Source organism: Solanum verrucosum, unplaced genomic scaffold (genome assembly GCF_900185275.1).
Source record: "Solanum verrucosum unplaced genomic scaffold, falcon-dt-bn FXZP01000261.1, whole genome shotgun sequence".
Classification (NCBI taxonomy): Eukaryota; Viridiplantae; Streptophyta; class Magnoliopsida; order Solanales; family Solanaceae; genus Solanum; species Solanum verrucosum.
The window spans coordinates 1677617-1699355 of NW_026019969.1; the positions used below are offsets into that span (position 1 = coordinate 1677617).

At 31.1% G+C, this 21739-nt stretch overlaps 3 protein-coding genes across 6 annotated transcripts; all 3 read right to left on the reverse strand.

The window, feature by feature from the left end:
• Window positions 1-5949: 5949 nt before the first annotated feature.
• LOC125815363 (protein DETOXIFICATION 34) lies at window positions 5950-9590 on the reverse strand. The gene is made up of 7 exons (XM_049494819.1): window positions 8965-9590; window positions 7984-8609; window positions 7830-7886; window positions 7488-7726; window positions 7122-7240; window positions 6326-6412; window positions 5950-6178 (listed from the first exon to the last, which is right to left on the reverse strand). The coding sequence occupies exons 1-7, from the start codon at window positions 9283-9285 to the stop codon at window positions 6113-6115; spliced, it is 1515 nt and encodes a 504-aa protein (XP_049350776.1). The 5' UTR covers window positions 9286-9590; the 3' UTR covers window positions 5950-6112.
• LOC125815362 (G-type lectin S-receptor-like serine/threonine-protein kinase SD2-2) lies at window positions 8482-13023 on the reverse strand. The gene is made up of 2 exons (XM_049494818.1): window positions 10343-13023; window positions 8482-8609 (listed from the first exon to the last, which is right to left on the reverse strand). The coding sequence occupies exon 1, from the start codon at window positions 12917-12919 to the stop codon at window positions 10343-10345; it is 2577 nt and encodes an 858-aa protein (XP_049350775.1). The 5' UTR covers window positions 12920-13023; the 3' UTR covers window positions 8482-8609.
• Window positions 13024-17488: 4465 nt separating this feature from the next.
• LOC125815605 (probable E3 ubiquitin-protein ligase RHB1A) lies at window positions 17489-21636 on the reverse strand. 4 transcript variants are annotated; one of them, XM_049495118.1, is made up of 5 exons: window positions 21426-21636; window positions 19379-19527; window positions 18401-18776; window positions 18153-18262; window positions 17489-17883 (listed from the first exon to the last, which is right to left on the reverse strand). In XM_049495118.1, exons 2-5 carry the CDS (start codon window positions 19442-19444, stop codon window positions 17860-17862), a joined length of 576 nt encoding a protein of 191 aa, XP_049351075.1. In that variant the 5' UTR covers window positions 19445-19527; window positions 21426-21636; the 3' UTR covers window positions 17489-17859. The 4 variants fall into 4 exon arrangements, with proteins under 4 accessions (XP_049351075.1, XP_049351073.1, XP_049351074.1 ...); XM_049495116.1 differs by lacking the exon at window positions 21426-21636 and adding an exon at window positions 21150-21244; XM_049495117.1 differs by lacking the exon at window positions 21426-21636 and adding an exon at window positions 21070-21147.
• Between the last annotated feature and the right edge of the window lie 103 nt (window positions 21637-21739).

Here is a 21739-nt window from a genome sequence, read left to right on the forward strand (position 1 = left end):
TTTGGGTTTGAAGATATAAAATTTGTCGAAAGTTTGGCTTGGGTAAAAGTGCACATATAGTCGATTTTGGAATTTCCATCTAAGTTACGACTTAAGTTTTGAAACTTTTGTAAGTGTAGATATTATAAATTGACGTGCAAAATTCGTGTTTGAAGATACAAAATTTATCGAAAGTTTGGCATATTTAGTGGGGAGACAAACTTTCAAAAAACATGTTGTTTTTAAAGATGGATTAGCAAAAAAGGGTTGAACTTGTCTCTCAGTAATTTTTATCAAGCATAGGAAAGATTTAAATACCTCATTAGTGCTTGTGATTGCTTGTAGATCTAAGATTTGTGCACTAAAAATAGGAATAAAAAAAAGGAGTAAACAAAGAGAGAAAAGAGAGAGAAATGGGTGGGTGGAAAAGGGGAATGATTTTATATTACGGTTTGTCAAGTGATAATAGCGGTAACTAGGATTTTGTAGTATATAGAATCGTCAAAATGAGTTGGACCGATTTGATACAATACATTTATGGGCTTTAACATTCTTATCATTTTCTTTGAAAGACCTTCAAATTGGGTAGAGAAATAATTTGTATATTATGATTTTTTTTAGGAATACTAAAGTTAAACCAAGATTTTGTATTATTTAGAGTTGTCAAAATGGGTTGGACCGATTCGATGCGATACTTTCATGGGCTTTAATAGACTTGACATTTTCTTTGAAATGCCTTGAAATTGGATAAATGTGCACATATAGTCGATTTTGAGATTTCCATTTAAGTTACGACTTAAGTTTAGGAACTTTGTAAGTGTAGACACTAGAAATTGACGTGTAAAATCTGTTTTTGAAGATACAAGATTTATCGAAAGTTTGACATATTTAATGGGGAGGCAAACTTTCAAAATATGTGTTGTTTTTTAATATGGATTAACAAAAAAAAAGGTTGAACATGTCTTTTAATAATTTTATGAACCATAGGATCGAGATTTGTGAACTAAAAATAAGAAGAAAAAAAGAAGTAAACAAAGAAAAAAAAAAAGGGGTAGGGTAGAGTAGGATAAAGGAATGATTTGTATATTAAGGTTATTCAAGTGATAATAGAGAGGTAATTAGGATATTGTAATATATAGAATTGTCGAAATGGGTTGGATCGATTTGATAAGATACTTTTATGGACTTCAACAGCCTTATCGCTTTCTTTGAAAGACCTTCCGATTGGGTAGGGGAATAATTTGTATATTAAGGGGGCGGAGTAGGGTAGGCGAATGATTTGTATATTAGGGTTTTCAATTGATAATAAAGCTAACTGGATTGGACCGAGTCAATACAATACTATCGATTCGATATGATACTTTTATGGGTTTTATACTACCGAGTCAATATGATATTTTTATGGGCTTTAACAGGCTTACCGCTTTCTTTAAAAGGCCTTAGATTGAGTAGAAGAATGATTTGTATATTAAGATTTTTCTAGAGATACTAGAATTAAGTAGGATTTTGTATTATATAGAGTTATCAAATGGGTTGGACATATTCGATATGATACTTTCATGGGCTTTAACAGACTTGACGTTTTCTTTAAAATGCCTTCAAATAGGGTAAAAGTGCACATATAGTCGATTTTGAATTTTCCATTAAAGTTACGACTTAAGTTTAGAAATTTTTGTAAGTGTAGATACTATAAATTGACGTGCGAAATTCGTGTTTGAAGATACAAAATTTATCGAAAGTTTGGCTTGGGTAAAAGTGCACAATAGTCTATTTTGGAATTTTCTTTGAAATTTTCATTCAAGTTACGACTTAAGTTTAGAAATTTTGATAAGTATAGATACTATAAATTGACGTGCAAAATTCGTGTTTGAAGATATAAAATTTGTTGAAAGTTTGGCATATTTAGTTGGGAGGCCAACTTTCAAAATACAAGTTGTTTTTAAAGATGGATTAACAAAAAAAAGTTGAACATGTCTCTCAATATTTTTTATCAAGCATAGGAAATATTTAAATAGCTCATTTGTGCTTGTGATAATTGTTATCAAGCATAGGGAAGACTTAAATAGCTCAGTTGTCCTTGTGATTGCTTGTAGATTTAAGATTTGTGCACTAAAAATAGGAAGAAGAAAAGAAGAGTAAATAGAGAGAGAGAAAAGGGGTGAGTGGAGAAGGGGAATGATTTGTATTAAGATTTGTCAAGTGATAACTAGAATTTTGTAATTACTATATTATAGAAGAGTCTAGGAATGACTATCAATGGTCCAAAAAGATCACTACTAATGTCCAATATATTTATAAAATATATAAGTGAGCCTCATCACCTTCCACTTAAATACTGCATATTATATATTATTAATTCCTATACTCTAAATCACAATTAATATTCAATATATTTATCAAACTATATAAGTGGACCCCACCACCTTCCACTTAAATACTACATATTATATATTAATTACTATACTATAAATGACTTAAATACTCCATATTATCTATTAGAATAATTAACAATTATTTGACACTTTAAATTCTATCAATGCCATATAAATTAGGATAAAAAACCTAACATATAATATTTAAATATATTTAAAAATAATATAAGTAATACTATACATTACAATAATTAACAGCTTAATTATTTAAAACTTATATAAAAAATTTAATTGACTCTCTAAATTCTATTGATACCACATAAAATGGATTATATGATAAACATATATTGTTTGAAATTGACGAAAAAGAAACAATAAATTACAATAATTAATAAAAAAAATAGTCAACGAAATTGACGAAAAACAAATTATAAATTACAATAATTAACAAAATAAATCTCTCAACTCCAACAAATCTATCAATTAATGCCACATAAATTGGGACATGGCAAATAACATATATTATTAAAAAATTAGGTTCAAAATGTACTATAAAATACAATAATTAACAACTTAATATATTAAAGAGACATATAAAAAAGGGTTAATATTTGAAATTCTGTATCTGCCACATAAATTAGAACAAATAGAGTAATAAATATTATTTTCAAAATTATGTTAAAAAAAAGTACTACAAATCACAATAGCTAACAATTTAAAATATTTTTAAAATCATATAAAAATTTCAATAACTTCTCAAATTCCATAATATGACATAAATTAAAAAAAAGTGTTATAAATCATAATAAATAGTACAATATTTCAACTACTTTAAAAGTATTATAAATTGTAATAAATAATACAACAATTTAAATTACTTAAAATTTAACGACTTAAAAATATTTTTTAAAATGTATTAAAATTTGGTTAATTGTCAAAACTTTACATGTGCCACATAAATTGGGACATGGACAGTCACACATATTTTTTTAAAAAAATTACATTAAAAGTATTCTATCAATTAACAACATATATTGTTTGAAATTGACGGAAAAAAAAACTATAAATTACAATAATTAACAAAATAAATCTCTCGACTCCAACAAATCTATCAATTAATGCCACATAAATTGGGACATGGCAAATAACATATATTATTAAAAAATTAGGTTCAAAATGTACTATAAAATACAATAATTAACAACTTAATATATTAAAGAGACATATAAAAAAGGGTTAATATTTGAAATTCTGCGTGTGCCACATAAATTAGAACAAACAGAGTAATAAATATTATTTTCAAAATTATGTTAAAAAAAAGTACTACAAATCACAAATAGCTAAAAATTTAAAATATTTTTAAAATCATATAAAAATTTCAATAACTTCTCAAATTCCATAATATGACATAAATTAAAATAAAAAAATAATATATATTGGGCCCCGTGCTAGAACAATCTAATAGAAATTTAAATTTAAATTCATCTTAAATTTAAACAACATATTTTGCTAAAGTTTGCTGCTGCTGATTGTTGTAACCGAAATTTGATATTGGTTGAAAATAGTTTGCTTGTTCTAAATTTCGTGTCAAGTCAAACTAACTCATATTATAAATTAGGACGGAGAGTGTAATAATCATGGAAACAAATCTCTTAATTCTAAAATCTATCTTGAAGAAGTGATATTAAAAAAGATAATTATAGCTAAGAGCTTATCGGTGAATCTCCATTTATTCAGTTTTTACTATTATTTAAAGAAAGTAAAAAAGATAAAAAAATAAAAATAAAAATAAAATCATATATATCTATATATAATAAGCCACAATGCAACTATCATTGTAACTATCTTGTTAGCTTTCAACCAAAAGCTAACAAGATTTTTAGTTACATAATATATAATAAGTCACAATGCAACTATCATTGTAACTATCTTGTTAGCTTTCAACCAAAAGCTAACAAGATTTTTAGTTACATATTTATTATTTAGTTAAATAATAAATATGTCATTGTATGAGCTATTTATTACTCATTCCTTTTCAATTTGTTAATCTGATTTTGATCTGACACATAGTTTACGAAAGTAAATTAGATTCTGAGAAAAAATATTAAGTGATACTTGAAGTTGTCCCAGATTTTCAAAAAGACACCTTAACTTTGCGTGCATCCTATTACCCCACAAAACATTCAAAATCACAATAAATACACATTTTTTACACAATATTTCCACTTTGGACAAAAATATCCTTCGAATGTGCAATTTCTTAAAAACAAAAAGTCGGACCCATTATTGATGTATTGAAGGATGCTTTGGTAATTTCCTATGATGAATTCGTTTTGTTTATTTCTTTTAAATTTATTTTACTATACTAAATAATTGTATAAAATATTATGAATCACGATAATTAATTACTTAAATATTTAAAAGATATAAAAATATATAAAAGATCTGATTGACTCTTCAATTTTACCTGTGACACATAAATTGGGACAAATGAAAGAATATATATTATTTGAAAATTTCTTAGAAAGTACTATAAATTACAGTAATTAACAGCTAGAAATATTTCTAAGACAAAAAAAATTGATTGAATCTCAAAATTTTTTTAGTACTACATAAATTGAGAAAGAAGAAATAACCTCTATTATTTGAAAATGGCGTAAAAGTATTACAAATCATACAATAAAAATTAACAATTTAAAATTTTAAAAGACTTTAATGCTTTATACTTATTCTATTTCCACTTTGGACAAAAATATCCTCCTAATATGCATATTTTTTAAAACAAAAAGTGGGACCCATTATTGATGTATTCAAGGATGCTTTAGTAATTTTCCTATGATGAATTCGTTTTGTTTGTTGTTAATTTTTTTATAAATAATTGTATAAAATATTATAAATCACAATAATTATTTACTTAAATATTCAAAAGATATAAAAATATGTAAAAGATCTGATTAACTCTTCAAATTTTATCGGTGACACATAAATTGGACAAATGAAATAATATATATTATTTGAAAATTACTTAGAAAGTACAATAATTTACAGTAATTAACAATAGAATTATTTTAAAGACAAAAAAAAATTGATTGAATCTCGAAATTTTATTAGTACCACATAAATTGAGAAAGAAGAAATAACCTTTATTATTTCAAAAATGCGTAAAAGATATTACAAATCATACAACAATAATTAGCAATTTAGAATGTTAAAAGACATAAATTTTTTTTTACCATAGTTAACAATAATTAAAAATTTAAACTATTTTAAATTAATATTAAAGTTTGATTAACTCTTTAATTTTGTCTTTGTCACGTAAATTGAAACAAAAAATGATACATATTGGATCCGTGCTAGCATGGGCTCCGATGTCTAGTATATATATATTTGACTATTTGCTTACCAAAAGAAATAGTGTTCTGATTTTTAAGTGACAATAAAATCTATAAATCTATCGAATTTATTTAGCTAAAACGATATTTAGATGCACAAGAGAAAGTATCAAATATATTGAACTGTTTTAGAATAGGAAGAATTTTACGTAAATCAAAATATCTCACCCTTAATTAAACAAAAACAAAAATGTGAAAATAAATTTAGCTTTACATTAACATTTTCATCTGGTAGACCTAGAGAACAAAAATAAAAAGGTTAAAATTATCTTTGATGTATCTATCGCAAACAATTAATACCAAAAACATCAACTTCTCATGTCAATCTTCTATTCTGGACAATATAATTTTCTAAATTTGATATGAATTTTATTTAATGTCTGATTCTTCAGATATTCCACTCCATTTTTTCATTCTTTCTGATGCTTGTGCCACCTGAAATAAAAAAGCAAAATGGTTAATAATTATTATATGGTAGGTAAAAAGCCAATAACTCCTAAATTCAAATTTGTAAAAATCAAATAACATAAAAAGATTACTTTTAGAATATGTAATTACTATCTTAATGACGAAAATAATTACCTCTTCGTTCCAATTGGTTTTGTATACGATAACACAGAGAATTATTGTTTGCAAAAAAGTTCCAAAAATCATGCCCATCCATATTCCCTACAGAAAAGAGAAAAAAAAATGAAGCGACAATTAGTGTAATGTAGACAATTTATCCAGACGCAAACATCAATAGTTTATTCGAAATAACTTTATCGTTAATTCAAAGTTCCCTCCTAAAACTCAAACTCAAGCTAGTGTTTGAGTTTTGACCATAGATTTAGTTGAAACTTGAAAAAGTGAGTTTTTGAAGTTGTGTTGAGCAATAGTTTTTGGAATATGAAGTTATGTTTGGATATGCATTTTACTTGTTTTGTGAGTAGACGTGAAATTTCATCCAAAAACTAGCTCAATTGAATATTTTTAGAAAACTGACCAAATTTCATGAACAAACAATGTTCAAAATTATACATAAACGTTCTTTAACTTGACTTCAGTTGACATATATTCCCTACAACTTTCAGTGTGCACAAGTAGACACTTAAACTTGTATAAAGTTGAACAAGTAGATAAATGCGTCCTACGTGTCAATTCACATGAGACACACCCAAACTGATTTTCATTATGTCATATAGGACACATGTGTCTACTTGTTCAACTTTATATAAGTTTACGTATCTACTTGTGCAGACTTAGAATTGGAGGGCAAAGATGTCTAGTTGAGATCAAGTAAAAGAACAATTTAGTATACCTTTGTTTTTAAACTACTCTAAAATCTATGGTCAAACCGGAGCTAAATTAATACTAGTAAGAAGATTTATGTTGTTACCTGAACTCCCAAACTTGTTTTATAGCCCAAGAGGAATCCAAGTGGGAGGCCAATGACATAGTAGCAAGCCAAATTAATGTATGCCACTAGTGCTTGCCATCCTCCTCCAACAGCAACACCTTCAATATTAGAAACATTCTAATTTATTCTTTGAGTTTGTACCTAAAGTTGTGCGGACTCTTCACTTTTGATTGTGCGGGTTCTTCAACAATACTCTACTAATCGAGAATCCGACACACACCCATTGACATTTTTTGAAGAGTCCGAGCAACAGAGATTTGTACCAAATAGTTACTATTTGTTTGGCACATCAACTGATGTGTGTGTGGAGAATTGTTTGAGTAAGAAACACACATATTTTGGTACCTGATATAACTGGCTGAACACTATTAAGCAGCATTGTAACACCAAGAAGATATGCCAACTTAGAAACAGCTTTTTGCATTTTCTCACTGCTTGTGAAAAGCAATGCAAAATGGTCCTTTGTTAATATGATTAGTACCATGCAGAATATCCCAATCATGAGAGATTCAGCTACTGTGACGAAGACGGAATACTTTGCAGCCCTAGGATGGCCTGATCCAAGCTCATTGGAAACGCGAACACTGAAATATCAACAAATGAAAACAATCGTTAGCAGTTACACTATTCGCAAGAGTTTAACTTTTGTGCACTGACAATGTCCTGCTATAACTAGTAGAGTTATACCTTATTGCTGCATTAATTCCAATGAACAACATGCCTTCCCATCCATTAAGGTTCATACTGAAACAATGAGGAGAAAAAAAAAGAATCTAAGTTTGAAAAACAGAACAATTGTGAACACATTATAAAGGGTAAGTGCATATATGCAAGATTGTACCAGATAGAAAGAGATCCAACAGCGATGACAGGATCCTCGAGATGACCAGTTAGAACAATTATAGTCATAAAATACCAAATCTCCAAGCAAATCATCACTGCTGATGCAACAGAAAGCTTTACGAAGGGCCAAAGTTCCTTTAAGGCTAACCAAGACAACCCCTTCCAACTATCTTTGCACCAGCCAACAATATAAACCACTTGAGCCAGAGCAATAGCCCAAGCAGAAACATCATAGGCTGCAGCAGCACCAGTAACGCCCCATCGGAAAACTTTGATAAAAAGAAAGAGCACCCCGATATGCATGGCTAAAGCCATGAACCCAACCCATGCCAGGATCGCGACATTGCTTTGTGCTTGCAAGAACTTTTGGGTTGGGAAGTTGATAGCAAGGGAGAACATTTGAGGTATGATTTGTATCGAAAATTTTCCAGCTAACTCTGCTATGTCATCTCTTTGGCCTAATAACTTCAGTATCGGCGTGGAGAAGATGTAGAGTGGCATTATGCAGAAGCAAGAAGCAACAAGTATTATCCATGACCTCTGCAAGTAAACTCCTAACAATTCTATTTGGCCTGCACCAAATGCTTGTCCACAAAGTGTCTCAAGTGCACTACCCATGCCTAACTGATAATCCATCAAAAAAAAAAGATAAAGAATTAGAAAACTAACATAACCAATAACCTAAAAGAATGCTTAGTCTAACCTTTTTGAGACTTTATATCATTTGACAATCAAAATCCTAGTTCTGTTTCATAATAAACTATTTGTGATCTATAGTCTTAAGTCTCATCAAAGAGTCTGGCAAAATCCAACATATCTTCGATGTATTACATTTTACAAACAACCACAACAATAACAACAACTATCCCACTATTTCAAGCAGGTTGGGGTCGGCTATATGAATACTCAATGCCCATATAACATAATATAAAAAAGAACAGAACTTTGAGAATTAGTAAGAACAAAAAGAGAACCTAACCAAGAATCCGAATGAGAAATTTGCTATCACCGATAAAGATATGGCAACGGCAGAGAGTTCTACATCACCAATATGTCCAACAAATATACTTGTGAAAGAATTAATCCCATAATTACACAGAATATTAAAGGCTATGGGACCTGCAATAGTCCATAACTTCCCAGATTCCATGCTAACCAAGTTCTTCAAATCTTGAAAGCCTTGTACTGGCGGATAATCCGCCAGCATGGTAGATGGAGCCGAGTGTAACTCAGTCGGCTCCATAGACGAGGAGCCCCCATATATCGGCACCTCCCCACCTGAACTGCCAGGTGTCTCCATTTCCAAGGTAACAAACTTCTTTGGTGAGAGTGCAGAGTTGTCTACCTCTGCTCTCCTTTGACCATTTTCTTTAACCCCCTCAATCTTTACACTCTTTTGAAAAAATTAATTTTGGGAAAATTTTGTTACTAAAATTGACAAGTTAGGAAAACATTTCTCCTTTTTCTGTTTGCTTGTTTGTGTGAGAGTATATGGTCTTTCTTGTTTCAATTTCTGTTATATTATTTAGCTACAAAAGAGGAAACTATTGACAAGTGGTTAGTTGTTATTGTTGTAGTCAAGACAGTTATGTAAATTAAACTTAGAAAGTAAAGTGTGGTTATAATTGGGCAGGTACAAACGTTACACTCATTTATAAAATATAAAATTAACTCTCCCATTAAATTAGGTAGAGGGTATATTCTTATTAGTCATTTGGTTTACCATATTAACAAAAATAATCTCAGTATAAAATTTTGCATAATGTTTGGTTGGTATAATCCAAACACATGTTTTAATGCTTTATATTATAGACCTATATCTCATTTTAAGTTCACTATACGAAATATCTACCAATAAAAATATATCCATTAAATAATTCCGTTATTATAACTTTTGATATTTTCAACTATTGTCTCATTCTAAGGTTAGGAAGCCCTCTCCTATAACCCTATGCAAGTCACGATTTTCATTAAGGAGTTCAAAATATGAAGAAGTAAACACACGAAGAAGTTAAAGAGTTCAATGTCTACTATATATACATAAAAAATAATTTTAACCATATATCAATAGTGCAATTTACTAGCTCCGCCCCAACCCTCTGATCCAAACATACATTCCTTCAAAGTGAAATGTATGTTTTGTTTTGCTTTTGTTCTTTGGACTTTACAAAAAAAAAAAAGGTGACAATTTTTAAGCAAAGTAAACAAGATTTTCTATATTCATGATACATTTTACAAAATACCATGATGAGCATTTTGCTACTAATTCTCAGTGGGATTTTTGAAGACAATAAAAAAGAACTCTACATTCAGTGAAGCTGGGACAAATCAACTTGCATACTAGTTCAGAAGCAGACCTAACTTGAAGCTGGAGAGTCTTTTGAATATATTGAACGTTGAGGATTATAACCCGAGCTGAAACCTCCGTCTCGTGATGTCCCGTTACTTGAATCAATTCCTACCCCATGGAATGATTCACCAGATACTAATGCTTGGAGCAGCTTCGGAGGTTGAGGCGTTGTCACCTCAACTACTCCTTCCAACATTTTCACCACCATTCCCATGGAAGGCCTCGTTGATTCATCGTCCTGAATGCACCAAATAGCTATCAATCCCACACGTTCTGCCTCCGTGAGGTTGTACGTTCCATGTAGTCTTTCATCCATAACTGCAGCAATGTTTCCTTCGACTATTTGACGTGCTGCCCACGGTGGGAAAAACCACTTCTCCTCTGTTCCACCCTCTTCACCTTTAGCTGAAGGTGGTGACTCTACATTGCGTCGACCACCTATCAATTCCAATAATGTCATGCCATAGCTATATACATCAGCTTTCGTTGTGATCGCTAATCCAGAGATCCACTCGGGTGCAACATAGCCCCAGGTACCCCTCATGGTTGCCAACACTCTACTAAAGTCCCTACCAAGAAGCTTTGCAAGTCCAAAATCAGAAACCTTTGCTGAAAAATCTTCATGTAGCAGAATATTCTCTGGTTTAATGTCGCAATGTATTATACAATTGCGACACTCTTCGTGTAAATAAGCAATACCTCTTGCTGTCCCTACAGCAATTCGGAATCTAACATCCCAACTTAGATTCTGACCATCTCGCCTTAAATATGCGCTAAGAGGACCCTTTGACATGTACTCATAAACCAGAAGCCTATGAGAATTTTCAGTGCAAAATCCCCTCAATCTCACTAAATTAACATGCTGAATGTTCCCTATTGTGCATACCTCAGCTCGAAATTCCTTTTCACCACCACCAGGTCTTTCAAGTCTCTTCACAGCTACGAGTGAAGAATCCGATAGATCCCCTAGGAACACGGTTCCAAAACCACCATGACCAAGCTTCTCCGAGAATCCCTTTGTTGCAGCATTAAGCTCTTTGTATGAAAATACCTTCAAATTCATTATAGGAAATACATCTTCCTCATCTTTTTTCTTCCTCCTTACTCTTCTCCTCCTAACTACCAAGAAAGTCCCAATTCCAACTAACAGAATTACCACAAATCCACAGATCATTTCGATCACAAGTAATCTGACTTGAATCTGATTCTTTCGAGTATTCCCTCCTCCTTGAACTCTAACATATAGCTTATCCTCAACAGTGCCATCAGAAGTAAGATTCCTAAGATTGAGCAATGACCCATATAAACTCTTGCACAAATTAGTCTTCTCATTGTGATACAAACCAATACATGAACAATTACCTAAACATTCTCTCTCACATTCATTTCTAGTTCCAGACACTGACACTACCCTTGCTCCATCATATTTAACCATTCCAACCTCTTCAAACCTATCATTCTCACCACAAACTTCATTACTCTCACGGTGACAGCCACCTGAAAAATCCCCTGCATCCCATGAATCACCATCCAAAGGGGTGAACCCTGGTAAACACTTACATGGATTCAATGACTTACTATTACAGAACCCCAAATTCCCACAAAGACCATAAGTACTACACATATTCTCTGGCTGTGACCAAAACATGTTCCAACTTTGCGCCTGTTGGATCCAAGTGAACTGTTTAACCTGTCCAGTGAAATCAACCATGAACCTAGTTAAAGGAGGAGGCATTCCATTCTCTAATGTCACCTCTGAGTATCCAAATGATGCCATAGGGGTAAAAGGTGATTCAAAATTGAACTTGTAAATGTAAGGAACAGTCATTTCTGGTACATCAACAAATGCATTTTCACTCCATTTCCCAGTGGACCAATATGGATAAGTACCATTATAAAAAAGAACTATCTCACCATAACTATGTGGTTGGAGCCTTAAAGAGTACCTTCCAGGTGATGGATCATTAGTACTTCTCCAAGATGTCAGCCATTTTTTTGCAGTCAAGTTCATCCCAGGAAGCCATGTATCTGTAGGAAAATCAAAACTTTCCCATACCAAAACACCTTCATTAGAAACAAGAACCAAATTCCCTTGGTCCAAAAGCTTCACATCACTAGCTTTCTCCAAATTGGTTGTTTCCCATACAATGGTTCTTGAATCTTCCTTCAAAACTAATCCCCCATCCTCACTAAACTCCAAAGTAGCTAAAAATGGATTCTTGATAGGCTTCTCACGATTAGCAACCCAAACATAAGTAGGGGTAGGAATTGAAGCAAACCAAATCCCTAAATACCATTTACTTTCATCATTAGTCTTGAAAAACCCCATTTCAAATGTCTTGTTTTCACTCAAAACAGTGAAGTTCCCACTTAGTAAAACTCTAGATTTGTTCAAAGATTCAAACTTTATGCTCCCTTCTAAAGATCCCAACTTTCTTTCAGCTGAAAAAGACTCTTTACTGAGTTCAGCTACATGGCTCATGTTTACATTTTGCATTCTTGATTTTGCTGTTTCTGAACTGACCTCAAATGCCATAGAAATTGTGATGAAAAGTAAAATGAGAATTGCTTTCTGTGGAATCATGGTGATGAATTTTGCTTAGCTAAAGAAAAAAAGATTTTGGTTTTTAAGGAAACATTGAAAAGCTCAGAGAATATTTGTACTGTTTTTGAGAAATTTCAGTGTATGGAAAATTTTGGTGATGTTTGTCCTAATATCTGCTAAAAAGCTGCCACACACGGACGATATAAAGGATACATGTCCAATTTACTGTTATAACCTTGTTACCCTCTAAGGAATCTTGTTTATTCTACTCCCCGTTTTAATTTATATTAAGGTGTTTGATTAAATTTATAATTTAAGAAAAAAGGAGATTTAAAAAAAAAATTATACAAATTTATGTAGTTATATTAGAAGTAATTAATCGGAGAAGTTTAAAGGAAAATTGTTACTTTATTAAATATAAAAAAGATATATTTTTTTATTTTAATTTGTATGACTTATGATAATCTGAATTCTAAGAGTCAAGTTTCTTTATCTTGATCGTTCATTTGAAAATACAATCTTTAAAGTTTTTGTCCTTTTGGCAATAATTTATATATTTAGAAACTACATAAATCATAAGAACTAACATATTTAAAGAACATACAAATAAATTAAGATAAAAATATTTTTTAATTGACTTTTGAAATCTAAACCATCTCATAACTCATAGACATTAGGATCGAGGAAATGTCGGTTTTTTGAGGATGGACTTAAAAGAAAAGTGTGTTGCATAAATGGCACGGACTTAGTACGATGGTGGAATAATTGAGTTGGTTGAGGGTAATATTGTCATTTAAGAAGATTTTGAGTTGAAAAGTTTACCGTGGAAAAGAGATATGGTGGCAGACATAAAGATCTTAAAGTCCACTCACCAGAGGAATATATTTAATAAATTATTATTTTTGTGTCTTTTTTTTATCTTATTACTCCCTCGATCTCAATTTATGTGACTTACTTTTCTTTTTAGTCAGTCCCAAAAAAAATGACACATTTCTATATTAAGTAACAATTTCACTATAAAATGTCTATTTTACCCTTAATGAAATGATTTACAGCCACACAAATTTTTATCATTCATTTTGGACCACAAGTTTTAAAAGTCTTCTTTTTTTTCTTAAACTTTGTGCCGAATCAAACTACCTCACATAAAATGACACGGAGGGAGTATTAGTTTATATTTTCGAATATTTCTCAAAAACTATAATCTCAACTTGTTTATTGAACCTCTTTTGTAATTCACACTCAGTTTTCTATTAAGTTCAAACTTGTTTTCAATAATTTATTTCAAAAGCGTTTTTACAAATTTGTTGAGTTAAACTTAAAGACTAGTAATGTATTGCATAAGTAATATAAAAAAAATCAATTATTTATAACTAAATTTGCAATATTTACGTTTGATTTGAAATAATGAAGTTATTTAATTTTATTTTTCGTCTCAAATTGATTGGCTACTATATTGACGCATATGATTACAAAAATAAACTGTTATCTACGATTAGTATGTAATTTGGATAGCATATTATAATTTATTTATCCAATTATATAATGAAGTCAAGAGAGTAAGGTTAAATAAGAGGACCCCATGAAGCAAAGACTTTTTGTGTATATCAACGAATAAATAAATTGTTAGTCTAAAAAAGATGATTAATGATTCTTAATTGAAGCATCGACTTTGTCTGTCAAAGAACAAACACAAATGGTTACGTTAGATAAAAATTGATTAATAATTAATGTTTCAACATTTTAAGTCTATCAAGTTGTATTTACTATAGACAATCTTGTTAATAGGTCTCACGACGGTCGAACATGTTACGATAGATATTGAATTATTATATTAAAATTATAGTATATTGTGGTATTTGTTATACATTTTAGATTTTTTTTTGTATTTAGGTACAATTTACAGTATTTATAAAAAACTTATTAAAATACCATATCAAAGTAAATAATTACATATACAATTCAATAAATATAGAATAATATTAGTAGTACAAATTGAACTAATTATTTAGACTATATTAGAACTTTGACTACTTTATCTATATGAAGGAAATTATTTATACTTTTTTTTAATATTTATACATATATAAAATGTTAATATGATATAATTAAAACATTTCTTAAAAAGTCAAAAAGTCATTATATATTCCTTATTACTACATGAATATATTTGAATTTTCCTGCAACTATTAACTCACTTTCCAATATAATATATATGACTTCCTCCATTTACTTTGATTTCTTTACGTACTAAAATAAATGTTTGTTTTTATTTGTTTAGTTTAAAAAATTGAGAGATAATTTATCTATTAATTTTTAATTTATCATTATTATTAATTATAGTCATTTCTTAATGCATTTATTAAAATATTAAATTTATTATATTTGAAATCGATGATAATATTCTTAAAAGAACATGTCAAGTCAATACAAAATGTGTAAAAATGAAAAATAGTAGTATACTAGTACATGCCTTTTGATTTAAGCACTAAACAAATCTTTTTTTATATTCCTTTTATATATTTATTTTATTATATAGTATAAAAGAGTAGCTGGCTATGATTTTTCATAATGTTTGAAAAGTATTTAACAATTAGGTAATCGAAGTTGGTGAAATCCTTTGACCAATGTGTTTCTTCACCATAGAGTATTATTTTAACACTTCCAATAACTTGTAGATGCAATAATTATGATGTTTACATTTAATTAATCCTTTTCCCCTACGCGTGTTAGCGTCTCATATTTTTTAATACGATTTTCATAGGGTTAACAAACATAGACTTTATCATATATTATGATTTTAAATTGTGTATTGATAAAAAAAAAAATCAATTTCTTACACAATCAAGTTAAAACTTAAACTCACTCATATATATAATAATATAAAAAAATAACATGAGAATTTTCCATAGAAAATTAGCTTGGTTGATATGTCCTTCTCGGCTTCTCCCTTATTTATTCATAAATTAGTAAAATTACCCACGCTTCACGCGAAAATTTAATATCACGGAATTTATAAAATAATACTTAAAACCTACCAGTCATAAAAACTAAAACACTATATTGTCTTACATACAAGATTACGTAGTAACAAACATTAATAATGTAAAGGAAAATGAAAATTATTACATCTTATCATTTATCCTTAATAACATAAGCATAAATTAATGACTGTAAAAATACATACCAGGATCTGTAACATAAGCAATAGTGTCAGTGAACCACTCCACAGGAACAAAGTACACAAATATTTAATTGTGAAGAAGAAGAAGAGGAGTAGGTTCAAAATTTTCGTTGTTTTAATGAGTTTATTTATAGACAAAGGAAAATGAAAATTATTACATCTTATTTTATTCTTAATAACATAAGCATAAATTAATGATTGTAAAAATATATACCATGATCTGTAACATAACCAATGATGTCATTGAACCACTCAACAAGAGCAAAGTACACAAATATTTATATTTAATTGTGAAGAAGAAGAAGAAGAATAGGTTCAGAATTTTCGTTGTTTTAAAATGAGAGGAAATCCCTCTATTAATAGACAATAAAAGGTAGTGTGAACAAATGTTTATTGTGCTTTATCGGAAAGGTTACAACTATTTGGAAAAGTTGCAACCCTTCGGAAAGGTCACAACTTTTCATAAAAGTCACAACTCTTCATTAAAGTCCAACTCTTCATAAAAGTCGCAACTTTTCATAAAAGTCGCAACTCTTCATAAATGTCACAACTTTTCATGAAAGAGGAAGGCTAGTTTTGGAAATAAATAAATTAAAAGTGAATTCTTGTTTGTGATGACGCCACGTAAGCGGGCCTAAGATTCTCAACCCTGAAACACCTATATCAAAGTTGTGTGTAATTTGCATGAAATTCATATTTTCAAATTTAAATTAGTAAGTGATATTTCATAAATTCAGCTAATCCTTTTCTTTTTGAAAGTATTTTTTTTATAGTTAATTTTATGTTGGATAAGAAAGGAATTCTGTGTGATTTAGTTTTTGAAGAAAAAAAAAAACAATAACAATAAACACATTTAATAATCGTATTTCGAAACAAAGTGGTATTGAGGTGTATGAAGTCATTGTCAAAGAAATGTTTGGATTACAGCTTTGAGGCACCAATTATGGAGTTGTAATAAATTCCCAATAATTACACTATATACCAACTATTATTATTTTTCAGGTAAAACTCTTATCAGCTTAAGGTTCATGTTATATTGGTGATATTATGAGCACACCTCAACTAAGCAGATGAACTCACACCATGTGTTGTAGCTAATATAAAAATTCATATAATCGACCCGACTCATAGGTAGTGCAATATTAATAGGATGATTGTCAATCTTTAATTACAAGACTTACGGACCAGAGAGGGTTGCTAAGATGGTAAACATCTTTTCCACCTCCAACTTGAGGTTGGCGGTTCAAATCAACAAGAGTAAAGGTGGGACGATTCACTTGGTAATATTTTGTCCTAAGAAGCCAAGGATCATCAAAATTGCTATGTCAGTCGAAACTAGGGCTTATGCAATTGAATCAGAAATGCACACAGGGATTGAAATGAGCCCATAAAACTTCAAGGACTATGTCATTGCCAGAAGAATCTGTACAGCAATTGAACATAAAATTACAACAACAAAAAGAGTTCACTGTACAACACTTGGAACTCAGAAGAAGCATGACCAAAAACACGCGTTTTCAGAATTTAATCTTCCAGGCATCAAATGCAAAACTACAACTTCTTTTTTGTTCTTCGGCTGCAAATTAGCTCCCATCAGCATATATATGCAACTCGCATCTTCATCAAGAGCGGGATTTACTAACATAAGCTTCATATACATAGAGAATTTACACTTTCATGAGTGAACAAGTGAATACAGGCCAAGCCACCATGTGAAAATGACAGCCTCATGTGGTTATACTGCTTGTATAGGCAGGTGTTGACGACCAGCAGCTAAGGAACTTCTGATTAGTTTTCATAGAGCTTCATATATCATTTCCTGCATCAAGAAAATCAACAGTCTCGCTCACTTTATGGATCTCAGCAACCAAGATGATATTTTTTTTAAAGAAGTAACATTTGGATTTTATAATCAAGAAACTAAAGATATCAAAGGAGCTTGAACGTGGTTTGTTGTCAAATGGCAATGATAACAAAGAGCAATAAAATGAATAAGTCAAAACCTTCTTGGAAAACTGATGACACAAACAGAGGAGGATAGAAAAAGGAATTGAGGGGGGAGCGGTAGAAAAGGAAAACAAAGTAGACCTGATCGCATATTGGGCATGTTTGACTTCTTTCCATCCACTCAAGAATACATGAAAGATGAAAATGATGGTTACATTTTGAAACTATTCTTGGATTGTCGGCATCATATTCTGCAAAACAAGTGCACAGTATAGACATTCAGGCTGAAGCCAATCACAAGCAGGTTGATCATATAGCAGATAAACAAGAAAAACATAGAGAGGAGGGCAAAACTGAAGTCACCCCTCGAATGATGTTCACTTGTATACCTTCAAGACAAGTAGGACAAACATCCTCTTCTTCTGCTGATTTAATAATAGATGGATTAGATTTTACAAGGTCAATCCCTGTTTTCTTTAGGGAGGCAAGAAGAGAATCTGTTTCAGATTTGCGATCAGAAAACTTAATATCTTTACAAGTAGTTATCTCATAGCTATGTTGGAGTACTGTTTCATCTGTGAACTGGGAACCCCTTGACTGTGGATGCCCCAAAACTACTTCAAATGGAATGGGTGCAGGAGGAGAGCGGTAAGTGTCGGGTGTTGATCTATCTACATTTAGATCATCCAGGAGCTCAGAGGTAAATGCAATAGCAGCACTATCATCAGATGTCAGGGACTCATACTCTTCAGAAGCTGGTGGAAACTGCAGAAAGAAGATTAAAAATTTATGGTAAGAGTTTGAGACTAAAAGAATGCCATTACAAAAAGATTAGAAAATACATCATGAACAAACGAAGTGCCAGTCCGTCTGCATAGGGCTTGAGTAGTAAAACTGATTGACATGACTTTAGAAGTGTATAGTTAGTATATATAAAATCTGTTGTGTTCTTTTTCCTACAAGTTTGAATTGTATCCTGAAAGACATCCACTGTGTTCAGGTTTATAAGGAACCATGAATTGATCCAAATATTTAAGTTTCTCTTTAGAAAAAATAGGTAAATATCTTTAAGTGAAGCTTAATAGCAGAATGCATTAGCTGTAGCAGTGCAATATTAATGATAAACCAATCAAACGGTAAAAAGGAGTGTTTCTTACCAAAAAAAGCAATAAGAAACTGCCTGAGCAGGGATTCCACTTACAATTCAATGAGCTACCATTTTAAGAAATATGATACTATTTAACAAACACAGACTAGTGCAAATAACACAAGGTTACAGAAAGTAAATGAATTAATAGGACAAAATTGAAAGCGCTTAAGCTAGTTGCATGTTTCCATATGTAGAGTGATTGGAACAGATTACTAACATAGTAAAATACTTGTGTTCCATGAAGCTGGGGAGGCTTCCTTGAAGAGCAACAACAACCACCCATCTTGCAGCTGTTTTAGTTATCCAAGTATATGTCTTATTTCCCAACACATTACCTTCTCCGTCTGTATGAAGGGGGACAATTCACTGCAGAAACACAAAAGAAGAGATGGGCTTTTAGAATTATACAGGCACAAAAAGAAATGAATGGTTAACAGCCAGTAAGGCAACATAGAAATTCAAAAAGAAGACCAGGATCAAGAATACCACATAAAAGAGCTCCTTGAAGCAAGAACATAAAACTACTTTGATCCAACGTAGTACACATCAGCTATAACAGTTTACAATTAAATTACCCCTCAAAGCAAGCTAAGTACTTAGTTTATAGTTTGAAGAAGTGCATTTGCTCTTCTGTACTTTTCTCTCCATAACATACTGAAGAGTCCATATTCTGTGATTATGATGTATTGGTGAATAAAATCACTTCTTTGTACAAAATGGTTGGATAGTTAATACAGACTGACTTATGTTCAACAATTATTTTTCAATTCCATGTAGAACTCTCACAAGTCCTGTCTATCAACCAATATTTTCATAGTTAAAATAGTTACCACAAGAGTCAGAAACAAAGTTATACACAGACTTGACAGTCCACCGTTAGAATACTTGTCGCATCATTTGAGCCTGCCAATTTCGAGATGGAGACTTTGTACTGAACATGTTCCAAAGATTGCATAAGAACTGACTTAGAGAAGCAAATGATGTTTAATGTACACTCAAGCTTATAAAATTACCCAAAGGTGTATCCTAATTGTCAATGGAGTGGGTGCATACCTTGGAGACTAGGGTTCAACCCGAGCAGAGAAAAAACCATTTGGTGATTCTTTTCCCATTTGCTTGGGCTTGGTGGACGGAGCTACCCGTACCTATACTATTGGGAGTTAGCAGGTACCTATCCTCAAAAAGCAATGGAAATTGCAATAACAATAAACAAAGCAGTAAGCTTCAACACTCCTATGAGTATTCTAACCATAACAAACAATTACTGAGCAAAATAGAAAAGTTCCCCAGAAGTTTAAAAAAAAACTATAATCCATACCCTAAAAAGCAATTGAGGTTAATAAAGAACCAACAAATACTAGCAGTCAAACTCTTGATACCATAGTTCTGGTACCAAAATTCATCTATGATATCGAAGAAACTCTTTCCAGAAAAACATAAACTCAGAGAAGTGAAATATTAGCAAAATGGAGAAAACAGAAGCACTACACAAGAAACCTGATAAGTATACCCAAACCGAGTAACATTTCAGAGTTTCTAACTGCACCCACTTTCAGTCTCAGAAGCATACACATACAAAGACAATGGCACACCATAAAAACCCATTAAGAAAAAACAGCACCTGTACCTAGACAAGAGACCTAATATTACAAACACAAGCAAAACAGAATTATTAGACCAAAAAACTGATTAATAGACTAGACCTAAACAACTATGTCTCAATCAGTCAATCTTAAACTAGTTGGGTTCAACAAATTTTAGATAAATTGGCTAGAACCACCTCCAGTTTCCAAAGAACACATTAAATAGCAGTGGCACATCAGAAAGAACTAGAGAGAACCCCTTTTGCTAAAAGACAACAGAAATTAATAGAACAAACTCAGCAAAAAAACAGAATCTTTACACAACCTGACCAATAGACCAGACAAAATAGAATTCAGAAGGTTAAAAATTACACACTTTCCGTTTCAACTTTCAAGAAGACTTACATACAGAGGTAGTGGCACACTAGAAACAAGACAAAAGGAGGAAAAACAGAAGCTTTACCAATAACCACACTAAAATATTTTGCTTGGAATGGTAAGAAAAAGAGAATCTTCACAAAATACACCTAATAAATAAACCACACCCAATCAAAGTAAAACAACAACACACCCAATATAATATCACTAAGTGGAGAAAGATTGTTTCCGATAGACCTCGGCTCGAGTAAAATCAGTTCAAAGCAACCCAATGTTAGTATCAAAAAAATTAACCACACCCACCTTCAGTTTTTAAATGTATCTCATAAAAATCAACTTCAGTTCCAAAAACAAGAAGTGGCACACCAGAAACACCAACAAGGGAAAAATAGAACCTTCAACTTGCTAAAGATTCTTTTTTTATTTGTATTTTTTGGAAAGAATAAGCTTAAAATGGTAACTAGCCACTAGTGGGATGAACAAGAAGAAAAGGGGGTAAAGGACTTGAGAGAATGACAAAGAAAAAACTGAAAAAAAGGGGTTACTTCCATTTTAATAAAGAAGGGAGTTCACTGACAATAGTACAAAGTTTAGGGGTCGGAATAGACAGAAAAAAA

Bases quoted from the DNA above. Each gene is read 5' to 3' on its own strand.
- LOC125815605 (XM_049495118.1), bottom strand. From the start codon at position 19,444: ATGGGTGGTTGTTGTTGCTCTTCAAGGAAGCCTCCCCAGCTTCATGGA. The intron at 18,777-19,378 runs GTTAGTAATCTG...TTCTTTCTGCAG, and splicing joins GAACACAAGTATTTTACTAT to TTTCCACCAGCTTCTGAAGA. The intron at 18,263-18,400 runs GTATACAAGTGA...CTTGTTTTGCAG, and splicing joins TTGTCCTACTTGTCTTGAAG to AATATGATGCCGACAATCCA.
- LOC125815362 (XM_049494818.1), bottom strand. From the start codon at position 12,919: ATGATTCCACAGAAAGCAATTCTCATTTTACTTTTCATCACAATTTCT.
- LOC125815363 (XM_049494819.1), bottom strand. From the start codon at position 9,285: ATGGAGACACCTGGCAGTTCAGGTGGGGAGGTGCCGATATATGGGGGC. The intron at 8,610-8,964 runs GTTAGGTTCTCT...ATGGATTATCAG, and splicing joins ATTTCTCATTCGGATTCTTG to TTAGGCATGGGTAGTGCACT. The intron at 6,413-7,121 runs GTAACAACATAA...TCTTTTCTGTAG, and splicing joins AAACAAGTTTGGGAGTTCAG to GGAATATGGATGGGCATGAT.